General features: G+C 34.8%; 2 protein-coding genes and 1 long non-coding RNA gene across 3 annotated transcripts; 1 reads left to right on the top strand and 2 right to left on the bottom strand.

The window, feature by feature from the left end:
* The first annotated feature begins 4,997 nt into the window (after positions 1–4,997).
* On the top strand, positions 4,998–6,974 carry LOC134269161 (uncharacterized). The gene has a single exon (XM_062751384.1). It carries the CDS (start codon positions 4,998–5,000, stop codon positions 6,972–6,974), a length of 1,977 nt encoding a protein of 658 aa, XP_062607368.1.
* A 9,532-nt stretch (positions 6,975–16,506) lies between these two features.
* Positions 16,507–18,418, bottom strand: LOC134269159 (uncharacterized). Its single transcript, XR_009992514.1, has 5 exons — positions 18,318–18,418; positions 17,688–17,867; positions 17,356–17,587; positions 16,853–17,030; positions 16,507–16,613 (listed from the first exon to the last, which is right to left on the bottom strand). It is a non-coding gene; the product is annotated as an uncharacterized LOC134269159 (long non-coding RNA).
* A 7,001-nt stretch (positions 18,419–25,419) lies between these two features.
* Positions 25,420–25,898, bottom strand: LOC134269158 (epidermal growth factor receptor substrate 15-like; the record flags this gene model as incomplete). The annotated part of the gene is made up of 2 exons (XM_062751381.1): positions 25,420–25,518; positions 25,721–25,898. Coding segments are annotated over 2 exons (277 nt in total), but the record flags the coding sequence as incomplete, so codon positions are not given.
* Positions 25,899–26,142: the final 244 nt, after the last annotated feature.

The raw sequence follows: 26,142 nt of genomic DNA, 5'->3' as shown, positions 1-26,142 counted from the left end.
TTATTTGCCATGAACGTTACTATTCATTTAAGATTTGGTCAGTTGCTCGTGGGAAGATCCTCTGTGCGCATCAATAACATAATCATAAATGGTAAACAAAGGTTTGTCAGTGTAGATGATATTACACATTTTGTATTAGTGTATCGGTGGCTAGTGAGCTCTAAATATTTTCAACGTGAATTATGATAAAATATGTAATAATGCAAAGTCCGATAGTCTTGCCAAACCCCGATGGACTGCGCCAAACCCAGTTGGGTTGTTGTCGGTAAGGACGCCAAAGTCCTATGGTCATGCCGAAGTCCGATGCCTCGTTTCCTATGAGACACGCTGCACTAGTGTGCAATGGTCTGACACGCTAAAGTCCGATGATGCGGAGAGACAATTAACGTTTATGGCGTCTCAATAAATTGACGTCAATCCTTGAGGCCGTTGTCAGTGTTCAAAAGCCATCATTTTTGATTAGGTTCTCCCAATCAATTTTATTGTTTTTGCTTATTGCTTGAACCTTCCATAAGGATTAGTTCTCTCACACCGCTCGATTGATTAGGTTTAGTCCTTGCTTTGCAACAACCCGAGAGATTTAGGGTTAGTCCTCAATAGCCGACTAATAAGGGTTAGTCTTGCATCCACCCAAAATAGATAGCGAAATAGACTATGGCCTGGCGCGGCATTGAGGTTTGGCGCAGTGCTACTATAGCGTCATAAAAGTCAATTGGGTTCTGCACCATCAGACTTTGGCGTGACCATCGGACTTTAGAGTCCCATCGCACTTTGGAGTCTTACAGATAGATTGTTATTTAACACCCCCGCCCATTAGTCACTCTTTTTATGAAATTACATATTTACCCAATCCTTAATTCAAATAAAAAAGTTAAAAATCTAAGACGTTATGCGCGACTTTGGTGCCACTTTACAATTTTAGAATCTGAGTTTTTAATCTCCTCGGTGATTTAAAAAAAATCCTATATGGATGAATAATATGGATGAATTTGGTTGGAATGGGCAGATTTTCAACAGAACTACCCGATTATAGTAAGAAAAAAATCATTACACTAATTTTTTATGCAAAAAGTAGAATTTTAAAAGGCAAATAAAAGGCATTTTAAGCGTGTAAAAGGTAACATTTTTTAGCAGGGATAGTGCATTTTTCGTGTGTAGAGCTTTCAAAAGTGAATCTAGAATTTTCATTTTCCTCACAAAACAAGAGCAATCTATGTCGTTTGTGACTTAATGATTAATGAATTTGCATTAAATGTTGGCAAGAAATAGAAAAAGCTATAGTTTTTAAAGATGAAGAATCTGTAACGCTTTTAATTGAAAACGTGCAAATGAATATAAAGGAAAAATTTCTCATTTAAACGAAAATTTAAATAGACAAATATTACATCAAAATAATGTGCTTTTCCTGTAGATTTGAAATATTTCATTGATGTTGATATTAAGCAGCATGCTTTGGAGCTAGGATTTAAACTATAAGTTCAACAGAAATGTCCAGCGTGTAAAATGACGTGCAAAAATAAGACAATGCATCTTTCAAGTCGTTAAATTATATTGTTTTTCCCTATCGACTACAGAAATAATTAAATATTCATAATGTTATACTCTTAACGGTTAGATTGAATGTCAGTAAAATAAATTTACTCCATTAATTAATATTTTACACAACATTTAGGGGGTTCGAGTAATTTGTCCAGTGGACGTTCTTGACGCATAAATTTTGTTCTGCTTCAACGTAATACATGAAAATCGTTTAAGACTGCTTCGAGTAATTAACAATTTATCATATGTATACAAATCCAAAGCGCCTTTTATGTTCATTAGTTTAATTATAAATAGCCTATGACTTTTTAAACTCGCATTTCAAGTACAAAGATATAGCGATATGGTACATGTCTAGCATGTAACACTATTAGAAGCATAACGTCAATTTTTTCCGTAGCGCTTTAAAAGCGTAACGTCAAACGTCACCAACATCGCGTGTAACGTCCTAAGCGTCCCCACCGAGTGCATTTTTAACCATCACATGTTGAAAAAGCATGTAGTTCTGTCATGTGCTGAGCAAATCTATTTCTGGAATTACTTAGCTATTACCTCATTTGTAGTTTTATCTCAGAGAAAGACATTGGAAAATGTAAATATTAAGTGAAATATTTACACATTTGTGTAGGGTTAATAATGCAAGAGACAATTTTTGATATGCAAAAATATTACACATTTTAGCCTGTATATTAATGATTTAATTGTAAAACCTTCACAATTAAAATCCAAATTAAGAAGCATACACTCACCGTAACACCAAACTGTGTGGTGTCAGCACTACCCTTGGGTCGCATGGAGGGGGGCATCATCTCTGGGGTGAGAGTGGCTGGAGGATCTACTCTCTTTAGTTTCTGTTGTACGAGGTACATGGCTAGGGCGAACTGTTCCATATGTTTATCTTTCCTACACTGTTTGTGTCACAGAGTCCTAAACGATTGATAGAATAAGAGAGGCTTTATTTTAATTGTGGTTGCATTCTTAATTAATCCAGTATATATATAATTATCCTAAAATGAGTACAACTTCAAATTGATACTGGTTACAAAGAGCTTGGTTCACTAAATCCAACAAAAAGCCCTGTCCCCATACATATTTACTGACGAAGTTGTTTTTCACCAGCTTTTCCTCTTGTCGTACTTTATAAGACTCCACCTTATCTCCAGGTCGGCCCGGGTACATGCATTGATTTCAACAACCTAGGATCTTCACTCCACAGCAAGATTCCATATATGTTTAAGCTATTTGAAATAAATTTTCCATCATATTTCAATGTAAAACGTTGATCCCTATTGCCCCCAATCATGATTTAAACAATTTATATTCTACAAAATCTACACTTCCCTGAAATGCTTCCACACAAGTTTCAATTTTTCTGGCCCAGTGGTCCTTGAAGAAATTTTTTTTTAAAAAACGCCACCCTATTTTTGACAATCTCCCCTTGGAAAAGGCTTGGCCGTTTATTTCTATAAATCAGAATCTCCTTCATCCAGGGATGCTTTGTATCAATTTTGGTTAAATTGGTCAAGTGGTTCCCGAAAAGTTGAAGATGTGAAAAGTTTACAATAATAATAATAATAATAATAAAAATAATAATAATAATAACATTTGTATAGCGCCCTATTAAAATAAGTAACTCTGAGGCGCTGAACAGACACTATTTCAGATATACAAGTAGTTAAATACAACACAATAATCATAAAAAACATAAAGCCTAAAATCATTGTAAGAGATCGTTACTAACATAAGGGTAAGCTAAAATTATAAGCTGCTAGACCAAGATCAAATTGAGATCAACTTAAAAATTTCACACAATACAGGTTGTGCCCAAATAAATAGTCTGAGGACAATAAAACTTGATAACTTGTTCAAAATAAAAAAATACACGTCGTATGCTATGTTAAAAAGATGAGTCTTAAAATCTCGTTTAAAAGCTAAAAGTGACGTCTGGAACTGGAGAGCATCCGGTAAACCATTTCGCAAAGTTGCTGCTGCCTGGTCAAAACGACGCGTTCCGTATGTTTCCGTGCGAACACGAGGTTTCACAAGTTGTTTGGGGTCATACGATGTAGAGTTCTTGACGGTTTATAGACTGTTATGAATTCCTTTAGGTATGATGGTGATGTCCCCTGGAGTACTTTGAAAGTGTATAAAAGGATCTTATAATATGTTCTAAATTTAACTGGAAGCCAGTGAAGAGATATTAGGACTTCGGAGACATGATCATGCTTCTTAGTTCGGGTCACAATCCTTGCTGCCGTATTTTGTACTTTCTGTAGCCGTGATTTATTTGTCTCTGTAATTCAATAGAGTAGTGCATTTCCATAATCAAGTCTTGATGTAACTAGAGCGACAACTAGAGTCTTACAAGCATCTTCTGTTATGAATGAACGAATTCGACTAATATTTCGTAGGTGGTAAAAACAGGATTTGGACACTGCGTTAATCTGATTCTCCAGGGTAAGTTATTTGTTGAAAAACACTCCCCAATTCTTCACACAATCTGATTCACAGATTGTTTACAAATGTTTACAAATGGACAGAAAGACACACAGCTACAGGTGATCAGAAAAGCTTATTTGAGTTTTCAGCTCAGGTGAACCAGAATCTCTGAAATTCAGAAGATTCAAGATACTGTGAGCATCTGAAATTTGCTTAAAGAAGAGGTTGGTGGGGATTTCCAATCAATTTGACATATCCATGAGCTTTAATGTTTATTTATCGCTAAAACATACATTCCTTTTGATTACCGTAACCTGTCCTAATGACCACTTTGAAAAATAGTTATGTTAATGATATGAAGTTCACAGTAGACTCTCTGAGTTGCACTTTGAAATAAGGGCTAAATAAATTATTGACAATTTTTCACTATGTCTTAGATGTGTTTAACAAATACCTACTACATGTGCTCATGGCTCAAAGATCATACAAGTGCAAGGCATCTAATATTTTATACAAATATCAAATAAAAATATTGATTTCACACACATTCATTTTGTTTAATTTTATGAAATGAAAATTACAATTGGGATTTTCGACTTCTAATTATAGCCAGCGAAAGTGGAAGTACAATAGTAATTTTCCACTTCTAATTATAGTCTTTTAGGCGAAAGCTAGGAATATTAAAATGTCTTCCTACAAATGGCTGTAAGTAAAAAATGTCAAACTTCCATCTTTATCTGATCAAAACAGACAAGCAAATTTTTTTCTGCAAATTCTTACATTATTATAATTATAATTTTGTATTTATTGGGGTGTTGTTGTTGTACAATGACCTGCCAAATTTTGACCTTCATACATCACTTAATACAGTATAACTTTATAGTAAAAGTTCAACTTAAAAAAAAAATTTGCACAATAAATATACTTATATTTTGTAAAGGGACTTGAGTACACAGCGCATATCAGAGTCTGTCTTTGTGAGACTGTGTCGAAGTGTGGGGTCCTCAAAGCAGGTAATCATGAGGAGACAGATGGTGGACTTCTGGGAAATTATAGGTCAAGTGATACTGACAAGAGAACAATATAGGGTAATGATGAGTGGGAGCTACAAAGAAGGATTCAGGCTAGTTGGATCAGATATAGACGCAATGTTTTGGCCAGACGACCACACAGTAATATGGCGCTTAGATCAGGCTCAGAATTACGACTTAAGTAGAAAAACCCTGATTCTCTGTGATAGTTCGGAAAGCCCACCAGGATTTGCTTTACTTAAATTACTGACAACAACACAAAGGGAATATTTAGAAAAAGCATGCATAAACATAAATAGCAGACTCTATATATCAAGTTCCAAATATAGACAGTTAAACTGTTCAGCAACATTGCCTAATTCTACAGAACATGGTCCATGTGGTAGTGGTGTTTATGGGTTAGTAGAGTATGACCATGCCCAATGTTTATTCTGTGATTTTTGGCCCCCACCTGCCTCCAAATGGATAGACAGATGTCACTCATGGCCCCCATCTTATATTGTTGATGACATAGTCAGAAATGGATGCCACTTTGTTGCAATTGGACAAAAACTAGGAAAGCATGCAGACAAAGAATGGAGAATTTCCTTCTCTTTGGCAGAACAAAAACTTGTCTACTCAATGAACCATTGTCAATTCTTGACCTATGGGTTGCTTAAATTGTTTTTAAAAGAATCTATTAATAATGGAATAAGTGATGGGAATAAATTTCTGTGTTCCTATCACATGAAGACAGCAGTTTTCTGGATGATTCAACAAAACACAATGCCTCAGTGGCTTCCACAAAATCTTCTGCAGTGTTTCTGGCTCTGTTTTAAACTTGTCCTGAAATGGGTGTATGATGGTGTGTGTCCAAACTTTTTTATTCCCCAAAACAACATGTTTTTGAGTAATATCTATGGTGAAACACAAAATAATTTATTTATTAAGCTTCATAAATTGTACGAGAAGGGTTTGGAATCACTCTTTCAAATTCCATCTATCAGGTCCAGTGTACTTCAAAATCCAAGACGATCTGTTGGTATAGATGAACACATCCTGATCTCCAAGGTTTTGCTTGAAAGAGATCTACTCTATGAATTGTTTTCAAATAATATACCAATACCAGACCTCCACCAGTGCATGAGGTTCCTCAAAGCTGTAGAAAAACTGATGATTTTCCCCCTGACTCGGTACCAAGTTCTCATGTTACAAAGGATTACAGCCTCTATACTTCAGAGGACTGCCTTTATGTTTTACAATTTTTTAACCCTTTTTGAACCATTCAATGCATATCCTAGCTCAATTGTAAACAAGCAGGTGTATATGGCTAATAAAATATCTAGTTATATGCTGAAATTAGCATCCAAGTTTGGGTGTATTTCTGATATGTTGTATATTGCAATGTTTTACTACAAGACACTTAGATATAAAGAAGCTATATCCATTTTAAAGATGACAAAGGTCAAGTTAGCAAAGCCATATGTAATGTACGTCCTACATTTACCTATAGATGTACTGCAGTACATGTTCCGTGAGGTCTTAGGGGGACAGTTCTGGTCTGCAAAGATGAGACATGCTGTAGCAATGGATATTGTCCTGGAAGATGAAATCTGTTACATAAATGAATTATTGATAGAACACCAGTCTGGGTTACAGTGTGGATGCCCTATATTACCTATTCCACTCTATGTTCTGTTACATATGTTAGAGATCTTGTGTTACAGACATGTAGACTCAGTGAGAGCACAAACAGCTCTTAATGACCTACAGGACCTCGTCCACCATGATCAGGGAATGTATATACATCCAAATCAAAGAGACATATCCTGGGAGATTCTAGGGATCTGTCAACAGGTTATAGGGAACCATCAGGCTGCTCTGTACTCCTACCAACAATCTCTCAGACATACAACAAACAATATTCAAACTGCTACATTTATGAGAATGCAAGAAATCATGGGACACATGCACAGAAATCAATAATAATATGTCATAATTGTTACATGTCAGAGTTAAGCAATTCAGAACTTTTCTTTGGGAATAGTTATAGAGAAAGGAACTCTCATCCCCTCTCCTTGGAATAGTAAGAGAGAAAGAAACTGTCACCCCCTCTCTCCCTTGGAATTTCTTGACTTTTTTCATTTTTAGTATTATATTCATATTATTTTTGCTTATTTTCAAAATATTTGGGGATTTTTTAAATCCCATCACAACCCACTATGTACATTGTTGCAAACAAATCCTTATCATGGTTTTTAAATGATGTTTGTTGTTGTTTTTAATTTGTTGTTTGTAAATAAAATTTGTGAAGGGATGATTTGAGTAAAGTTAGGTATATTACAATTTTCATTTCCATTAATCTTACACATGATAAAATTTTATAATCCCAAACAACAAAGAGATACCTGAGTTTCATCTTTTATTAGTATGCTTCCTGTCAGTTTGTCTCTATATAATCAATAGGGTCTGTAAGTCTCGTTGACTTTCACTTTCGTTTTATAACTTTCGGGTACCTGGGCGTTATTGGAGATGTAAGCCTCACAGTTGACTTATAGAACTTGTGGGTTCATTTTGTTTCCCAATTATTGGAAAGAAGAAGAGAAAATGGACTGATCAAAGCAGGTAAACAGTGTTAAATTTCTTTATTTCTTCATTATGTGACGTAAATACAAGCTATTCCGAATGGGTCACAATTAGTGAACATTTTAACATATAAAGGGAAAGATTATTTTTTTTTATGTTAAATAGTCTGTTTTGAAAATATGAGATTCCTTACAGATTGGTTCAATAAATTAATTTCATTACTTTAGCTCACAATAAGACATGACCATAGAATGAGATAGGGATATCGAATGCTAAGTCAATGAGAACAAATGGAAATGCATGTACCCAAACGCATCGATCATTGGAATACAAGGTTGATTACTATGTGGATAAAGTATTTTCCTAATAAGAATAATGTTCCTTTTTTAAATTTTAATGAAATTATACTAATGTATCTTTCATGCCTTTCCGGGGGCCCTTGATTGGAAAAAATATTGTCTAATATTATACTTGAATAATTACAGCAAAAATAAAGATCAGTTCATTATGTACTATATTCATTCTATCCAGAAATGAAAATTGTCAAACTACTTTTGTAAAAGAAAATTCAGTTTTTATTTTAAAAAGAAGAAATGACCCTTCAAACTACCAACTAAAGGAAAATAATAAAAAGGATAATTTACTAAAATTATTTAAACGAACAATAAAATTTTTAGAAACTTACTTTTAAACAAAATGCCAAATTAATTATCATATGCATGTAGTAAGAATTATTTAATACGATAGGCACTTATTGTTATAATGAATATCTTTTCATAATCTTTGTTTCGTTTCTTTATGAATGATTAAAACATACATGTAATAAAAACAAAATGTAAATTTCTTTTCTTTTTAGATCTGAAATTTTGTTGTGATATTTTTTTTTCTCACACATGTAAATGATGGAACCATACTGAAGGGTGACCTGACCCTCAGTACAAGTAGCAGAGAGATTTGATGGACTCTTATTTTATTATACAAATTTCCACTGTAACAAGGGTCATATATACAAATGTGACTGGTATTATATCAAATATTAACATACGAAAAATATAAGTCTGTAATAAACTTTGATTTATTTTTTTGTCATTGTTTGATTTCATTGTACTGAAATTTAATATACAAAACAATGATATTCATATAATTTATAATATTTCATTTAGTACAAAATGATCACAGATGTTTGCGGTCCTGCTATTATATATAAGATTTTTACAATTTTGAGATTTTCAATATTTAAAACTATGTCTGCTGTTAAAAACTCTTTGTACACATTGTATTGTGTATTATCTATATAAATAAATGAAAAAAGGAAAGGTATATCTTTATAATATATATATATATATATATATATATATATATATATATATATATATATATATATATATATATATATATATATATATATATATATATATATATATCCCTTTAAGACTCCCTCTTACAATTATGACCATACAGACAATTTTTCTTAAAATAGGACTAGATATAGGAATTTTTCTCATTTCTTATAGTTAGAGTATTATTTAACGGCTGTCTGTTTCTTTGTTCACATACTGTGGTTAATAAAGGGACCATAATGTTAGCTTAATTTGTCATATATTTTCTTATTAAATTTGTCAAAGGATGTTTCCACTTAAGCATAGTGCCTTGGCCCCGTTTTTGGACCCCTAACTTTATCTAATTAATTCAAATCTTAATTTTTTTTTTACACCTAACACATATTTTGTCATCTGTGTGGTACATAACTTGCAAAAATGTACATTGAAAACGGCGCTTTAGTTTATTAAAGGTAATTCAAAAAGCCCTCTGCTGGGTGTTCATAGTAGGGGAAAAATACCCTTTCTGGACCAGTAGCCTCCCATAGAGTTACTATGGAGTAGCCTCCTGGTAGCCTCCCAGGATGTGAGGCTACCTATGACGTCATTTAATGAACAAATTAATTAAATTGATTTAATTGAAATTCGATTAATCAGATTAATAAAAATTCAATTAACTCTCATCTAATTTTAATAGTTATTATTAATTTCATAGTCTTAGATTATGAATCAGTTTAGTTCAGTTCCATGTTCACTTCTAAACACTGTACATGAAGGAATGCGTCTATTGTAGGATATCCGATCCTCAGCCAGGAAAAATAACTCCAAAAATCAATTTATAATTAGAAATGAATCAAAATGAAGCTTGAAATTGAATTTTTTCATGCAAAAAATTTCTTTTTATTCATCTTTAAAAGATTCAAGGTTTTTTGAAGTCTTAGAAAATGTCTTATTACCCTGTAAAAGGAAAACAAATTAATACAGTTTTAGAGAATTTTGAAATAAGATTTTCTTGAATCCAGGTTTAGATACCAATGCTTATTAGAAAGTCTTTTACACTATGTACTATAGCATATATGACGGAATAGAAGACGAAAAATACCAAATAAGTGTAAAAATCGTGACAATTTCTCTGAATGCCTGGATGGACCCGGACCACAATTAGCTTACATATAGACTTATATAGTAAAAACATGTGTTTTATTTTCTTTGTAACTTTTTTAAAAATCTTCACTTGCAAAATATCTTTGACCATATGATAGAGCAATGTGTCAGATAAATATTCACATCCAGAAATAGGGGTGTTGAATGTGGAATTCCCTGGTTATTAATAAACTTCTGACGTCATGACCTCAGGATAGCTCTCGCTTGGCAAAAAAAGTGTAAACAAACCAAACGAATGCTCTTTTCAATTCATATTTCTAGGCATAATTTTTGCTTGAAATGCACCTTGCTGCATATCATTGTAAACTTTAGACACTCTACTTTTATTCTATACCCCAAAAGTATTTAAAACATGTGAGCTATTTTTATTTTTATCATTGAAAGGGAGGCATATGAATTTCCTACATGTGATACGTTTTAGCCATTTGACCTTCACCCTTTAATTGTGGCCCGGATCCTATATGGAGGCATAAAATTCATTAAAAAATTTTAAGGCCATATTTGAAATCCTTAGATACTACTTAACTAATATACCAAGTTTGATTGAAATTGGTTGATATCTACATGTAAAATTACATATTGTGTATACTAAGGCAATACAGGAAAGAAAATGGCAAAAAATGGCAAGTATGAAATTTTAAAATTGAAATATGTAAAAACTGTTAGACAATAAAAGGAACTAATTATTACAAGTAAGTTGTTGATACCTTTTAAACACACACACACTCTTAAATATGTAAAATACAAGATTTTTAGATTTCTAGGTAATTTGATGATCTGTACCCTGTATTTTCATAAAATTTTCTTAAATTAAGAAATATAAAATCTATCATGAAAAACTGAGAGTGACAATAGGGGTAAACATTTAAAGTACATTTATTCATAAATCAAATGATGTATCACATTACTGATAAAAGTGTACATAACATTCAAAATAAACAGATTTTTAAGCCCACCCCCATATCCTTTTTCCTGACTGTGAAGAGGGGCCATGTGCAGCTGATTGGCTAAGAGTCTTTGTATAGGTAATCTTAATACCCTATTGGAGTCTGTTTTGACAGGTGATTGTCAAAGGAATATATTGCAGTAAATACCACTAAAATGTGTCCAAATAAACATTGTCATAATTCAATCTTACTTTCTAATCCACTCTTCACTACACATGAAAACAATGAAAGGTGACCATAAAAGAAAAAAAAATCTTAATTTTGGGTTTAAAAAAGGGAACACTCATTATATTAAGGCTCATCAGGCTACGTCAAATTCCGCAGGAGCTTCAAGTTCAGCGTCAAACATCCAGGGATCCCCAGAGACTGAGACAGCACATCCCCTTGCTGAAGGCCAGGAAAACATCTCAAGGACACCGATCCTTCGTCCCAGACCTGAGCCATGCCAGGAGCTAAAAAATGAAGAGACGTCTTATGAGTTTGAGGGAAACCGCATTGTTGACATAACATTGGTCTTGGAAATGTTTAATGATGCAGCCAAATGCCACTTTGACCAGGCCAAGCACTGTAATTTTCCAGTGTGGGAATACTCAGGACAGAGGAAATGGGGGTTTGGATGGCAGAAGAGACTACTGTGTACGGTATGTAATTTTCAGACAAATTACTATAAATTATACACTGAAATTCCTACCTTTAACAAACCAGGCCCTAATCCTGCCAGTATCAACTGGAACTTTCAGTTAGCCCTGCAGAACACCTCCATGGGGAATCGACGCAGTCGGGAAATGGTAGCTGCCTTGGACATTCCACCTCCTAACCGCAGTTCCATGCAAAGGGCCAGCAACCAGGTCAACACAGCCACTCTAGCCCTGAATAAAAAAGACATGGGTGAGAAGAGACAACTGGTTAAGGCCATCAACCAGGTCAAAGGTCAAGAACATCCAGAGGAACTGGACATTGCCATAGATGGACGCTACAACTCCATAACCTTCGGTAGCAGCAAAAAGCCAGGCTACAATGCATCACAAGCTTACGCCATTGCATGCGAGACCAACACCGACAAACAGTATATTATTGGCTCAGCAATGCAGAACAAACTTTGCTGGACTGGAACCTGGCTTCGAGGTAATGGTTATGATGTTCATTGTCCGGGGGGTCATGAAGACTGCACAGCTAATATTGAAATGTTCTCACCTCTTTCAGAGTACGAGATGGCTAAATCCATAGGCGAAGATCTGGCAGCGGACGGGTTCAAGGTGAAGCACGCCACAACAGACGGTGATGCCCGGTCAGCCCAGGGATTCCAAGATGCCATGCGAATTTTTCATCCAGACTGGCAAGTCACTCGACTGGCCGACCCAACCCATGTCAGCAGAGCCCAGTTCCGGCAGTGTCGCAGTGCCCCCTTCAGCCCCGAGATGTTTCCCTGCAAAACAAGAATGAGGTTAGACCAGATGAGAAAAGTTTTTGCACAAGATGTAAAGGCCCGGTGCAGCTTAGTCTATAAGAAACTCATGGATACCTACACTGGAGACATCAACATCATCTGTAGTAAACTTCCTCTTGTCGTAGAAAGTACCATCCTCTGCTACTCAGGAGACTGTTCAAAATGTCGAAGGAATTCAGTGGTGTGTGAAGGTGGAGACAGACACAACTGGTGGAATCAGTCTTATATCCTCGCCCCGAACAAACTGACATCCCTGCACCTGAATGAAAATGACAAGCACTTGTTAAAAGTCATTCTTGAGATGCGACTTAGCCAAAGTGCCATTGAGGAAATGAAACTCAACACGTCAACTCAGAAATGTGAGGGTCTTAACAGAGCAGTCAGCGAAGTTTTACCTAAGCACACCAACTATTCAAGAAATGCTGAAGGAATCCTCTCAGCTGAGATTTTAAGACAAAACAACAGTCCGGGACTAGCAACATTAATGAAAGCAGCAGAGATTACATTGCCACTGTCCGGCCACACACATCAGTACCTAAAAAGCATTGACCAGGAATATGCCTATCGCAGAGAATACAGAAAGAGAAAAGCAGTTAAAAGGCGAGAAATGCAGAGAAAAGCTACGCTAATGAAACAACATGCGGCGGCTAGAAAAGGAAAGACCAAACCCGGGTGCACCTACAACAAAGGGCAACTTGATCCCAAACCCACCAGCCTACAGTCCAAGGGAGGCAATCCAGAGGATCACACCTACTACCAGACATGAGTTGGCAAGACGAAGACAAAACGGCCCTTCTCAGGGCCAACCAAATTATTCGAAAAGATACCAACATTACAAACGTATAAGAAACAAGTAAAAATTAACACCAGGCCACAACCCAAAACTTCCACATAAATACATAAGACACATCATAATACACATACGCACACATGTACATACATACATCCATACATACTGTAAAACGAGATAATTTGGCGCATACATATTTTAGCGCAAACGCAAGTGAGAAAGCATTGGCGCAAATAAATTTTAGCGCTTGCACTTGTCATTAAATAAAAAATAAATGTGATATTTATTCCTTTGATCCACGCCTGTATTTTATCTTGTGGTCACTCAACACAATAGAATTGATTTTTAACTTACGTACACAGGTAAATGTACGCTCACTTTTCCGTAGTGTTGGACGGGGCACAATGTCCATTTTTAACTATTTTAATAAGAGAAAACGTGATGAGTTTCTTCCCGACCCAGAGAAGGAAAACAGTAAAGAAGCGGCAGACCTATGTGAATATATCAATAATTCTTTAGAATTGCCTAAAACACCAAAGCGAGAAAAGCGTGGTACCTACAATGTGTATTCACCGGAGGTCAGGGCAAAAATTGGAAAATATGCATTAGAGAACGGAGTAATGAATGCATCCAGACATTTTACTTCACAGCTTGGTTCACCAGTGAGGGAAAGTACTGTACGTAATTTGAAAAAAGCGTATGTTAAAAGCAGAGAAAAAACACCAACACGGAGAGTCTTGGAATTACCAAAGGCCGACAGGGGACGACCATTGATGTTAGGTAGTTACGATGAAGTTGTTCAAAACCACATAAAAATAATTACGTTTAAACGGTGGTATTGTTAATACATACATCGTCATGTCTATCTCACGTGCAGTGCTTATGTTTCACAAAAAATCGCTACTTAGTGAATTTGGTGGACCCATTACAATAGAAAAGTCTTTAGCAGAATCTATCCTCAGAAGAATGGGATATTCAAAACGAAAGGGAACTAAGTCTGTAAAAGTCCTTCCTAGTGATTTTGAAAACGTGAAGGCAGTTTTCCTAGAGAAAATCACAACAGTTGCTAAGAAACACTCTATTCCGAAATCGTTAGTAATTAATGTTGATGAAACGGGTATCAATATTGTTCAAGTCGGAAACTGGACAATGGATTTGGAAGGAAACAAACAAGTGAAGATTACGGGTTTAGATGATAAACGTCAGATTACAGTAACATTAGCCTGCACAGCATCGGGTGATCTCCTAAACCCACAAGTCATTTACGAGGGAAAAACACCATCGTGCCATCCCAAATTCAAATTCCCCGATGGCTGGGCCATTACCCAGTCGGAAAATCACTGGGCAAATTCAGAGACCACGAGAGAGTAAGTATGATCTAATTAAAATTTTTAAAATTAAGGAAAAAATTATACTTTATGAAAATATTTATTAGTATGTATTATTCATTTCAACAATAACATTTTCAGACTTGTAAATTCAATCATCATTCCCTATGTAATGTCAACAAGAAAACGACTCGGAATCAAAGCGACATCCAAGGCGTTGCTATTGTGGGACGTTTTCCGGGGTCACCAGGACGAAGAGGCACGCACAATTCTAAAGCGAAACCACATTGAGCTGGTCTACATACCCCCCAATTGCACTGACCAATTACAACCTCTAGACCAGCTGGTAAATAAGGAGTTTAAAGGAGCTCTCAAGAAAGAATTTCAAAAGTGGTATGCAGACTGCATTCTCAACAAAATGTCAGAAAACGGCGTCGCTAACGACAACATGGTGTCCTCCTAAAGTCGTCCGTACTAAAACCCATACACGCGCAGTGGCTCGTCCGTGCTGTCGACAATATAGCAGAAAGAAAAGAATTGTTTTTAAAGTCGTTTGAAACAACAGGAATTTTGGATGTGATATGATGATGCTTCTTTAGTGTAACTTGTGCATTTTATTACGATTTTATTTGACACTCATTTTAAAATCGTTTTATAATTGAGATTTTTATGAACACAAAACACTTTCATTTTTTTTTTACCTGTGAATGTACTTCAATAAATGATTGTGAGCTGTTCACGCATTTTGTTAATATTAAAACCACGCATGCATCGAAGGGTAGTTACTTAGATAAACGGTAAACATAATCAGGTACATGTATTGTCTGCAAGGTCGATCGATATGCTTGATCGCTTTTTTCACCTCGAGGCGATAAATGATTGACACGACTAGAAGGTGCTAATCATGGGTACTGGCCTGGGTGACAGGTAACAGTAGTTTAATTAATTCATAATTGGGAGAATTTACTCAATCAATCCTACTTGTAACAGTTTATCAGTGTGTACACTAAAATAGAGTGACCTTGCGACATTACGTAATCGCACGTACAGATTTACATGTGCTTTATAGATCGTTTTGAACACAAGAAATTTTTCATACTTGGAAATCCTTTAGCGCACAATAAATTTTAGCGCTCAGGGACGTTTGCGCCAAATTAAAAAAATTTAAGGCCATATTTGAAATCCTTAGATACTACTTAACTAATATACCAAGTTTGATTGAAATTGGTTGATATCTACATGTAAAATTACATATTGTGTATACTAAGGCAATACAGGAAAGAAAATGGCAAAAAATGGCAAGTATGAAATTTTAAAATTGAAATATGTAAAAACTGTTAGACAATAAAAGGAACTAATTATTACAAGTAAGTTGTTGATACCTTTTAAACACACACACACTCTTAAATATGTAAAATACAAGATTTTTAGATTTCTAGGTAATTTGATGATCTGTACCCTGTATTTTCATAAAATTTTCTTAAATTAAGAAATATAAAATCTATCATGAAAAACTGAGAGTGACAATAGGGGTAAACATTTAAAGTACATTTATTCATAAATCAAATGATGTATCACATTACTGATAAAAGTGTACATAACATTCAAAATAAACAGATTTCTAAGCCCACCCCCATATCCTTTTTCCTGACTGTGAAGAGGGGCCATGTGCAGCTGATTGGCTAAGAGTCTTTGTATAGGTAATCTTAATACCCTATTGGAGTCTGTTTTGACAGGTGATTGTCAAAGGAATATATTGCAGTAAATACCACTAAAATGTGTCCAAATAAACATTGTCATAATTCAATCTTACTTTCTAATCCACTCTTCACTACACATGAAAATAATGAAAGGTGACCATAAAAGAAAAAAAAATCTTAATTTTGGGTTTAAAAAAGGGAACACTCATTATATTAAGGCTCATCAGGCTACGTCAAACATCCAGGGATCCCCAGAGACTGAGACAGCACATCCCCTTGCTGAAGGCCAGAAAAGCCTCTCAAGGACACCGATCCTTCGTCCCAGACCTGAGCCATGCCAGGAGCTAAAAAATGAAGAGACGTCTTATGAGTTTGAGGGAAACCGCATTGTTGACATAACATTGGTCTTGGAAATGTTTAATGATGCAGCCAAATGCCACTTTGACCAGGCCAAGCACTGTAATTTTCCAGTGTGAGAATACTCAGGACAGAGGAAATGGGGGTTTGGATGGCAGAAGAGACTACTGTGTACGGTATGTAATTTTCAGACAAATTACTATAAATTATACACTGAAATTCCTACCTTTAACAAACCAGGCCCTAATCCTGCCAGTATCAACTGGAACTTTCAGTTAGCTCTGCAGAACACCTCCATGGGGAATCGACGCAGTCGGGAAATGGTAGCTGCCTTGGACATTCCACCTCCTAACCGCAGCTCCATGCAAAGGGCCAGCAACCAGGTCAACACAGCCACTCTAGCCCTGAATAAAAAAGACATGGGTGAGAAGAGACAACTGGTTAAGGCCATCAATCAGGTCAAAGGTCAAGAACATCCAGAGGAACTGGACATTGCCATAGATGGACGCTACAACTCCATAACCTTCGGTAGCAGCAAAAAGCCAGGCTACAATGCATCACAAGCTTACGCCATTGCATGCGAGACCAACACCGACAAACAGTACATTATTGGCTCAGCAATGCAGAACAAACTTTGCTGGACTGGAACCTGGCTTCGAGGTAATGGTTATGATGTTCATTGTCCGGGGGGTCATGAAGACTGCACAGCTAATATTGAAATGTTCTCACCTCTTTCAGAGTACGAGATGGCTAAATCCATAGGCGAAGATCTGGCAGCGGACGGGTTCAAGGTGAAGCACACCACAACAGACGGTGATGCCCGGTCAGCCCAGGAATTCCAAGATGCCATGCGAATTTTTCATCCAGACTGGCGAGTCACTCGACTGGCCGACCCAACCCATGTCAGCAGAGCCCAGTTCCGGCAGTGTCGCAGTGCCCACTTCAGCCCCGAGATGTTTCCCTGCAAAACAAGAATGAGGTTAGACCACATGAGAAAAGTTTTTGCACAAGATGTAAAGGCCCGGTGCAGCTTAGTCTATAAGAAACTCATGGATACCTACACTTGAGACATCAACATCATCTGTAGTAAACTTCCTCTTGTCGTAGAAAGTACCATCCTCTGCTACTCAGGAGACTGTTCAAAGTGTCGAAGGAATTCAGTGGTGTGTGAAGGTGGAGACAGACACAACTGGTGGAATCAGTCTTATATCCTCGCCCCGAACAAACTGACATCCCTGCACCTGAATGAAAATGACAAGCACCTACAACAAAGGGCAACTTGATCCCAAACCCACCAGCCTACAGTCCAAGGGAGGCAATCCAGAGGATCACACCTACTACCAGACATGAGTTGGCAAGACGAAGACAAAACGGCCCTTCTCAGGGCCAACCAAATTATTCGAAAAGATACCAACATTACAAACGTATAAGAAACGTGTAAAAATTAACACCAGGCCACAACCCAAAACTTCCACATAAATACATAAGACACATCATACACATACGCACACATGTACATACATACATCCATACATACTTACTTACTGATCAATGTTTTTGTCAAAAACTACAAACTATACCCCCCCCCCCCCCCCCCCATCTTCCTTGAAATGACAAACCCATCAACCCCCATTTCTAATATTTAGTGAAAAGTACATATTTTTACACAACATAATATAATTTCCACTCACCTGAAATTATAAACTCCAATACACAACCTCTGCCTGCATGTGCAATATGAGTCGGGCAAAGCCTGAATCCCATTTCCACGTGTTTTCCTGCAAAATAAATCCATGCACATGTTATATTATATACAATATAAATATTGGCCCAATCACCACCTTCTTATTGCGCCTTATTTTGGGTGGGGGAAATCAATGGATAGCTTGTCTGTCATTTCCAATAAACACATCGTCTTTCATCTATGACTTCAAAGGGACCCCTTAGTAAGATTACACATGCAAATACACATTACAAAACAGTTTTTCTATTTTTAAAAAGGAACTATTTTCGTGGTCAGTGGATCACTAATGTGATCTCTTTCACCGACATATCAATTCCCCTGAAATATTGCATTCTGGGATGCATAATTTAAATTTTTTTTCAATCACAATTTTTAAAAATTTTAATTTTAAAATGCTTAAATATTTTTTAAAAATTTTTATGAAACTATTTCAAAATGTATATCCCACCTCCTGTCAAAATTTCATTGTCATATCTTTAAAAATAAATTCAGGGGAATCCCTCAAACACCCCATCATAAGGACCCGGACCACAATTAGCTTACATATAGACTTATATAGTAAAAACATGTGTTTTATTTTCTTTGTAACTTTTTTAAAAATCTTCACTTGCAAAATATCTTTGACCATATGATAGAGCAATGTGTCAGATAAATATTCACATCCAGAAATAGGGGTGTTGAATGTGGAATTCCCTGGTTATTAATAAACTTCTGACGTTATGACCTCAGGATAGCTCTCACTTGGCAAAAAAAGTGTAAACAAACCAAACGAATGCTCTTTTCAATTCATATTTCTAGGCATAATTTTTGCTTGAAATGCACCTTGCTGCATATCATTGTAAACTTTAGACACTCTACTTTTATTCTATACCCCAAAAGTATCTAAAACATGTGAGCTATTTTTATTTTTATCATTATAAGGGAGGCATATGAATTTCCTACATGTGCTACGTTTTAGCCATTTGACCTTCACCCTTTAATTGTGGCCCGGATCCGGATACCTATAGTTTTTAAACCTCAAATATATTTGTTGATCAATTTGAAATTAGAAAATGCATTGAAGATATTTCAATTCGCCTTTTCTGCAAAAATATTGGAGATTTGGCAATTTTCCCTCTATAATATGATTAACTTTAATCTTTAACTTTAAAGAAATACTGTGAACAAATTTACATATTTTTTTGGATTCAGAGATACATGTATGAGTATTTTTAATTACTTAACTGCTAATTTTTTAAACCTGAGGATAGGACTACCTTAAATGTATACACGATCAAGCGCAACACCTATCAAAAAGTTTGAACAGATCAGAAACTAAACTGGTTTAAACCAGTTTAAAAATCAATAACACGACGCTATATGCAATTGAAATTGGATTGTTTATTACTCATGTTTTATATTTCAAAAACATTAGAATATTTTCAAATTGGTCGATTTATCCATTGCATGAAAATATAAATACATGAAATACATCAATGTGTTTTAAATGTGAATGTATTGAAGTATGTAATGAAGTAAACATGCAAGTATTTACTTATAAAAGCAAAAGCCGAGATAGTTTAACCTTCTAATCACAGCATATTCTCATATGATGATGTAGTTATTATATTCTATACATGTATTTAGAATTATCAAACATATCTTTGTTTCAATATTAATCCAGACAAGAAATGTTACCTAGTTTTATCCTAATGATTATACTTAATCAATAGTACACGATATATATTCAAACGCGTTTTAAGGATTGATTACATGAAAAGGACTAAAAACTCGAAAACTTCGATTTACAAACCGGTAGAAACACAAATCCAAATGATAAATCACACATTCATTATCCATAGATGTATAAAAGTTATCAAACTTATAAAACCAAAACCAAAACATACAGTGTTATGATGTAACTTATATGTATGGAACGCCATAACTGCCTTATGTGGAGAACTTTCATTATATGCTGATACTTTTTCATTATATGATGGTATTTTGTCTTTATATTATGGTACTTTATCATTATATGATGGTATTTTGTCATTATATGATGGTACTTTATCTTTATATGATGGTATTTTGTCATTATATGATGGTACTTTGTCATTATATGCTACTACTTTGTCATTATATGCTACTACTTTGTCATTATATGCTACTACTTTTCATTATATGCTACTACTTTGTCATTATATGCTACTACTTTTCATTATATGCTACTACTTTGTCATGATATGCTAGTACTTTGTCATTATATGCTAGTACTTTGTCATTATATGCTTCCTTATTTGTCATTATATGCTGGTACTTTGTCATTATATGATGATACTTCAACATTATATGAAGATAATTTTTAAATAGGTATAACATCGGGATCGGGATATCGTTAACTAGTAAACTAGTTTAAGGGAAAAAAATTGTGAAAACGCGATCACATTGAAAAGCATCCTCGAGGAACTAATGATGGGTTCGCAGGTCATCGATAGATTTGTAGAAGAGAGAAAAGATGCTGATATTTTTAGCTTGAGCAATGAACAATTGAGCAGTTATAGAATTACTACTATTGGCGATCGAATTCGTCTAAGAGAAATGGTCAAATGTTAAACCGAGAGAAGTTCAAACACCAGTGGCGAATTTAATGGCAAGCGGTAAATCTAGTCTTCCCGACTCCCGACGGTCCCGGATCTAGGATTTTTAGCGATTTTCTTTTATTGTTGCACAGAATTTATTCAAATTTTTCAGAACATTTTATAGGTTTAAATAAATTCATTAATGCATAAAGACTTTAGGAGACATTCGTATCTATTACTGAATCAGCACTATGACTATCACCTGCCAAAAAGCGGTAAATCTATAGTACTCTGTTTTAAATGTTAAAACCAAAAACTGACACCGATGTTTTCGTTGAATCGCGATTAAAAAACAACAAATTGAGGATTTTATATATATATATATAACTTAACTGAGGATTTTTGTGTTTTCTTTTTAACTTTATAAATATATATATATATATATATATATATATATATATATATATATATATATATATATATATATATATATATATATATATATATATATATATATATATATCTAAAGATTGTATATGATAAATTATATAATAGTGTCCGGCAAAAGAAAAAACGATGAGGTCTCAATGAATGTTCGGGAAACAAGCAAAAGCGTATATGTTGAACATATGAGAAATAAACATACATATATATAAAATACAATAAACTATGCTAAACTGTTCAAAGTTGGTTTTAAAGACTTAATAAAATGTTTTTCTTTCTCTCTTCTTTCTACCGTACTGTCGGTAAACAGTTTGTGAAAGGGGAACACGGTGAAATGTCCGTTACGGCAATGGTCCAGGCCGGTGTTCACTTACTTTGACCTGTCTGTACTCCTGATGTTGAATATGTTTTTTGTGGATTCGGATACGGGTACGGAGAGTAGTTCCAGTCTCGCCGATGTAAAATTGGCCACATCCTTCACACGTTATACAATATATGACGTTTTTAGAACCACAAGACATATTAGCATTAACTTAAAAATCTTTGGGCCCACTTTTAAAGGTATTTCCTTCTCTTATGTACGGACATGTTCCACAGCGACGGTCAGGGAATTTGCTGACTGAGTGCACATTATTTTGTTGAAAATGCGACTTGCACAATAAGCGGCAGGGGTTCTTCGGTTGCCTCTTACTGTTTACGAATTTTGAAGAACTTTTGACATTTTTTCGTCGGTTTTAAGAGCTCCATTGAGATGTTGAACAATTGGGGTCATGTTTCTATTTCTTGGATTGTGGGTCGTAACGAAAGGAAGTATTTTCTCCTCTGTAGTGTCCGTAGACGGTGGATTAAATAATTGGTTACGGTCCAGTTTTTCAGCTTTTTTAATTCCATCTTCTATAATTTCTAATGGATATTTCTGATCCAAAAGATACACTTTCAATTCTCTAAGACGTTCCTTCCTTTGTGCCTCATCACTGACTATGGTACAGATTCTTCTCGATGAATTATACGGTATTGAACGCTTAGTATGTCTGGGGTGGCATGAACCGAGATGGAGGTATTGGTGTGTGTCTGTCGCTTTGTAGTATACATCAGTTGTCAGTTTCTCTCCATTTCGAGTAATTAAGACGTCCAGAAATGATATAATTTCCAGATTCTTCTCCACAGTAAAATGTATGTCGGGATCAAGCTCATTTAGAATGTTGTAAAAGATGTCTATATTCATACCGTTTACGCCCCAAATGATGAAACAGTCATCAAGATATCTTTTCCATTTCTGTTTAATGTTGCGGTAGTTAAATCAAACCGATCACTGATTTTCTCATATAGTATCTCTTCTAAATACCCTTAATGAAATGCTCAAACATGGTCAAGCGGTCTTGGTACCAATATTACTGAAAATCTTTAATGGTTGCTTAACTCATGGATATTATCCTTCTTCATGGTGTGAAGGATACATTACTCCAGTATACAAATCTAACAACACTAATGATCCCAACAATTATAGAGGAATCACAATAACCAGCTCAATTGGCAAACTGTTTAACTATATTCTTAACTCAAGATTAGATAAATATTTAAAATGCAATGATAAAATCAATCCTTGTCAAATAGGATTTACAAAACAAGCTAGAACATCAGATCATGTTTTTGTCTTGAAAACACTTGTTGAAAAATACTGCAAATCAAAACAAGGGAAGCTATATGCTTGCTTTGTTGACTTTCATAAGGCCTTCGATAGTATAAACCATGCTGGTCTGAAGCTTAAACTACTAAAAGCTGGTATTAGCACTAAATTTTACTCAATTGTTAAGGATATGTATTCTAAAAGCTATTCTTCTATTAAACTGGGTAACAAATTAATTGGTCACTTCCGTACTTACAATGGGGTCAGACAAGGTGATAACATGAGCCCAAACCTATTCAAGATTTATCTCAATGATCTATCAAATTATCTGTCAAATTCTAAAAGTTTTGTAAAATTAAACAATGATTCATCTATGTCCATTCATTGCCTAATGTATGCTGATGACATGGTACTTCTCTCCCCAACTGCTGAAGGTCTACAAGAAAAACTCGATATACTAAGTACATACTGTAAGGACTGGTGTCTCAAAGTTAATACAAAGAAAACAAAAATTATAGTCTTCAATTCATCTGGTAAACACGTTAAAATTCCCTTCCATCTGGATAACAACAATATTGAATGTGTTAAACAATACAAGTATCTGGGTCTGACTGTTAATGCATCTGGAACACTAAGTAATGCTAAAAATGATTGTTGTAACAAAGCCAAAAAAGCCTATTTTAAACTTCAAAAAGACTTTCTCACATTTAATCCATCAATTAGAACTGCTTTAAATGTATTTGACCACACTATTAAACCCATTATCCTGTATGGTTCGGAGTTATGGTTTTTTTTTGACCCAACAACCTCTAAATTTAAGAGAAATCCAAATATAACTCTAGACAAAATATACCAAAGCTTAGAAGGCGAAATTCTAAATCTTAAATTTTACAAACATTTACTAATGGTTCATGGTAAAAGCAGCAATTCTGTTGTAAGATCTGAGCTAGGACGTTTGAATTTACATTTTGATGTCATTAAAAATATGTTGTTATACTGGCATAGATTAGAGAATCTAGATGGTGAATTTCCCTTGCTTAGTGAGGCTTTTAACTGCTCTAAAACACTACACCAAAATGGTTTTACTTCATGGTATTCTTGTGTTAACTTCTTACTTAACCATATTGATATTAAAATTGGTGATTTTCTACATGTAGGTATGTCAACCCCATAATTTAAAATCAATTTGAAAAGAATACGGTATTACTGAATTTCTATAAATTAACATGGGAAAAAGACAGGAATTTACATAAAGATGGCAAATTGTCTACCTTTACCAGCATAAAGACTAAATTTTGTTTTGAACCTTATCTAGATATTCTTACAAATAATCTTCATAGATCAGTTTTAACAAAGTTAAGAATATCGGCTCACAGGCCTAAAATTGAAATTGGACGTTACCAAAAAATACCTAGAGAGGAACGAATTTGTTCACTTTGTCATCACAACGAGATTCAGGATGAAATTCATTTTCTCCTTGTATGTCCTCATCTTAATGTACAAAGACTTGAACTCATAAATATTTGTAAAATTAAATGTAAAAATTTTCAGTCTCTATCTTATGATAATCAATTTTATTGGCTCATGACTAATGAAGACCCAGACATCCTTAGATCACTTGCTGGATTCCTTAGTAATTTACCTTAATTGAAGATATTGTGATAAGCATAAAAAATTATATACCTCTTTCCCAGTTTCTTGCCTTTAACTATATATATAATTATGTATAAATTATATATATTTGTATGTAACTTACAATACGATACATGTATGTATCTTCAGTATATCTCTTGTATACTTTTTTTTTGTTTTTTTTTAACAATTGCTCTTTATTTGTAATATCATCATCATGCTTGTTCTATCATTTGGATCCTCCTCCTTCTATTTGTAAATCTTTTTGCTCCTCCGGGGGCCCAAATTGGATTAATAAAATCTTGTATCTTGTATCTTGTATATTAGAGTAGCGTAGGTAGGGGCCATTTTTGTGCCCATTGCTGTTCCTTTGAGTTGCTCGTAATGTTTATCACAAAAAAAAAGTATTGTTCTTTTATACTATTTCTGTGGCTTCTAAGAAGCAATCTTTTGTGAATCGATAATTTATTTTTTCTGGATGCTTGTCAATCCAGTAATTCAAAGCTTTGAGACCTAGTGTACTAGTTATGTTAGTATATAAGTTCGTTACATCCATTGTAACTAATGTTTCACTAGGAAGAATTTTGTCCGGGAGATGTCTTAAAAAATTTAAGTCATCTCTAACATAACTTTTCACTTCTGTGCATAAAGGTTTTAAGAGGATATCAAGGAGTTGACTTAGGTGTTGTGTTGGAGATATAGGTCCTCCCACTATAGGTTTGAATGTAACATCCTCTGGTCTCACAATGTATGGGTCTGTAGCTCTCTGGCAATGTTCTAAATTAAAATTATCTCTTCATGTCTTCGATTTCCTTGGAGATGATGTCCAGTTCTTTGATGGCTGAAGAATCAGCCACATGTCCATAGGGTCCGGCATTCACTCCATCCTGTAAAAATCAACCGCCAAATTATTACTTCTTCTAGATTAATGCTAGAATTTTTTCACATTACAATATAAATTAGATTTGTAAGGAGTTAATAATGCAAAACATTTCATTTAAAATGAAAATATATTACAAATTTTAGACCTACAATGAACTACTTGAAAAACATTTGAAATTTAAATCTAAGTTATAAGCCTATACTCACCGTAACACCAAACTGTGTGGTGTCGGCACTACCCTTCGGTCGCATGGAGGAGGGCATCATCTCTGGGGTGAGGGTGGCTGGAGGATCTATCCCCTTCAGTTTCTGTTGTACGAGGTACAAGGCCAGGGCGAACTGTTCCATGTTTATCTTCCCCACACTGTTGGTGTCACATAGGGTCCTAAAAGAGATTTACATAATGGATCAAAGAGGCTTTTCTTTTACAGAAAGAGCTAGTTTCACTTACTTTACAAAATGGCCCTGTACCTATACCTATTTACTGACGAAGTCACAATGTTAAATATCATTTCAAAGGAGAGACATAGTGCTTTCATTTCCAATAAAAAAAAATTCCTTTGAGAGTTTGGGTATTGCAAAGAAAGATTTGTGAAATTGCAATATTTTTGAATTTTGAAGAGATTAAT

The sequence above is a fragment of the Saccostrea cucullata genome, unplaced genomic scaffold (assembly GCF_032062105.1).
Source record: "Saccostrea cucullata isolate Sc308-1 unplaced genomic scaffold, CSIRO_AGI_Scuc_v1 ctg1079, whole genome shotgun sequence".
Classification (NCBI taxonomy): domain Eukaryota; kingdom Metazoa; phylum Mollusca; class Bivalvia; order Ostreida; family Ostreidae; genus Saccostrea; species Saccostrea cuccullata.
Note: the sequence above shows the minus strand (reverse complement) of the source record. Positions and strands in the feature narration are given on the sequence as shown.

Excerpts from the sequence above, each read along its gene's own strand:
- LOC134269161 (XM_062751384.1), top strand. The coding sequence starts at position 4,998 with ATGAGGAGACAGATGGTGGACTTCTGGGAAATTATAGGTCAAGTGATA.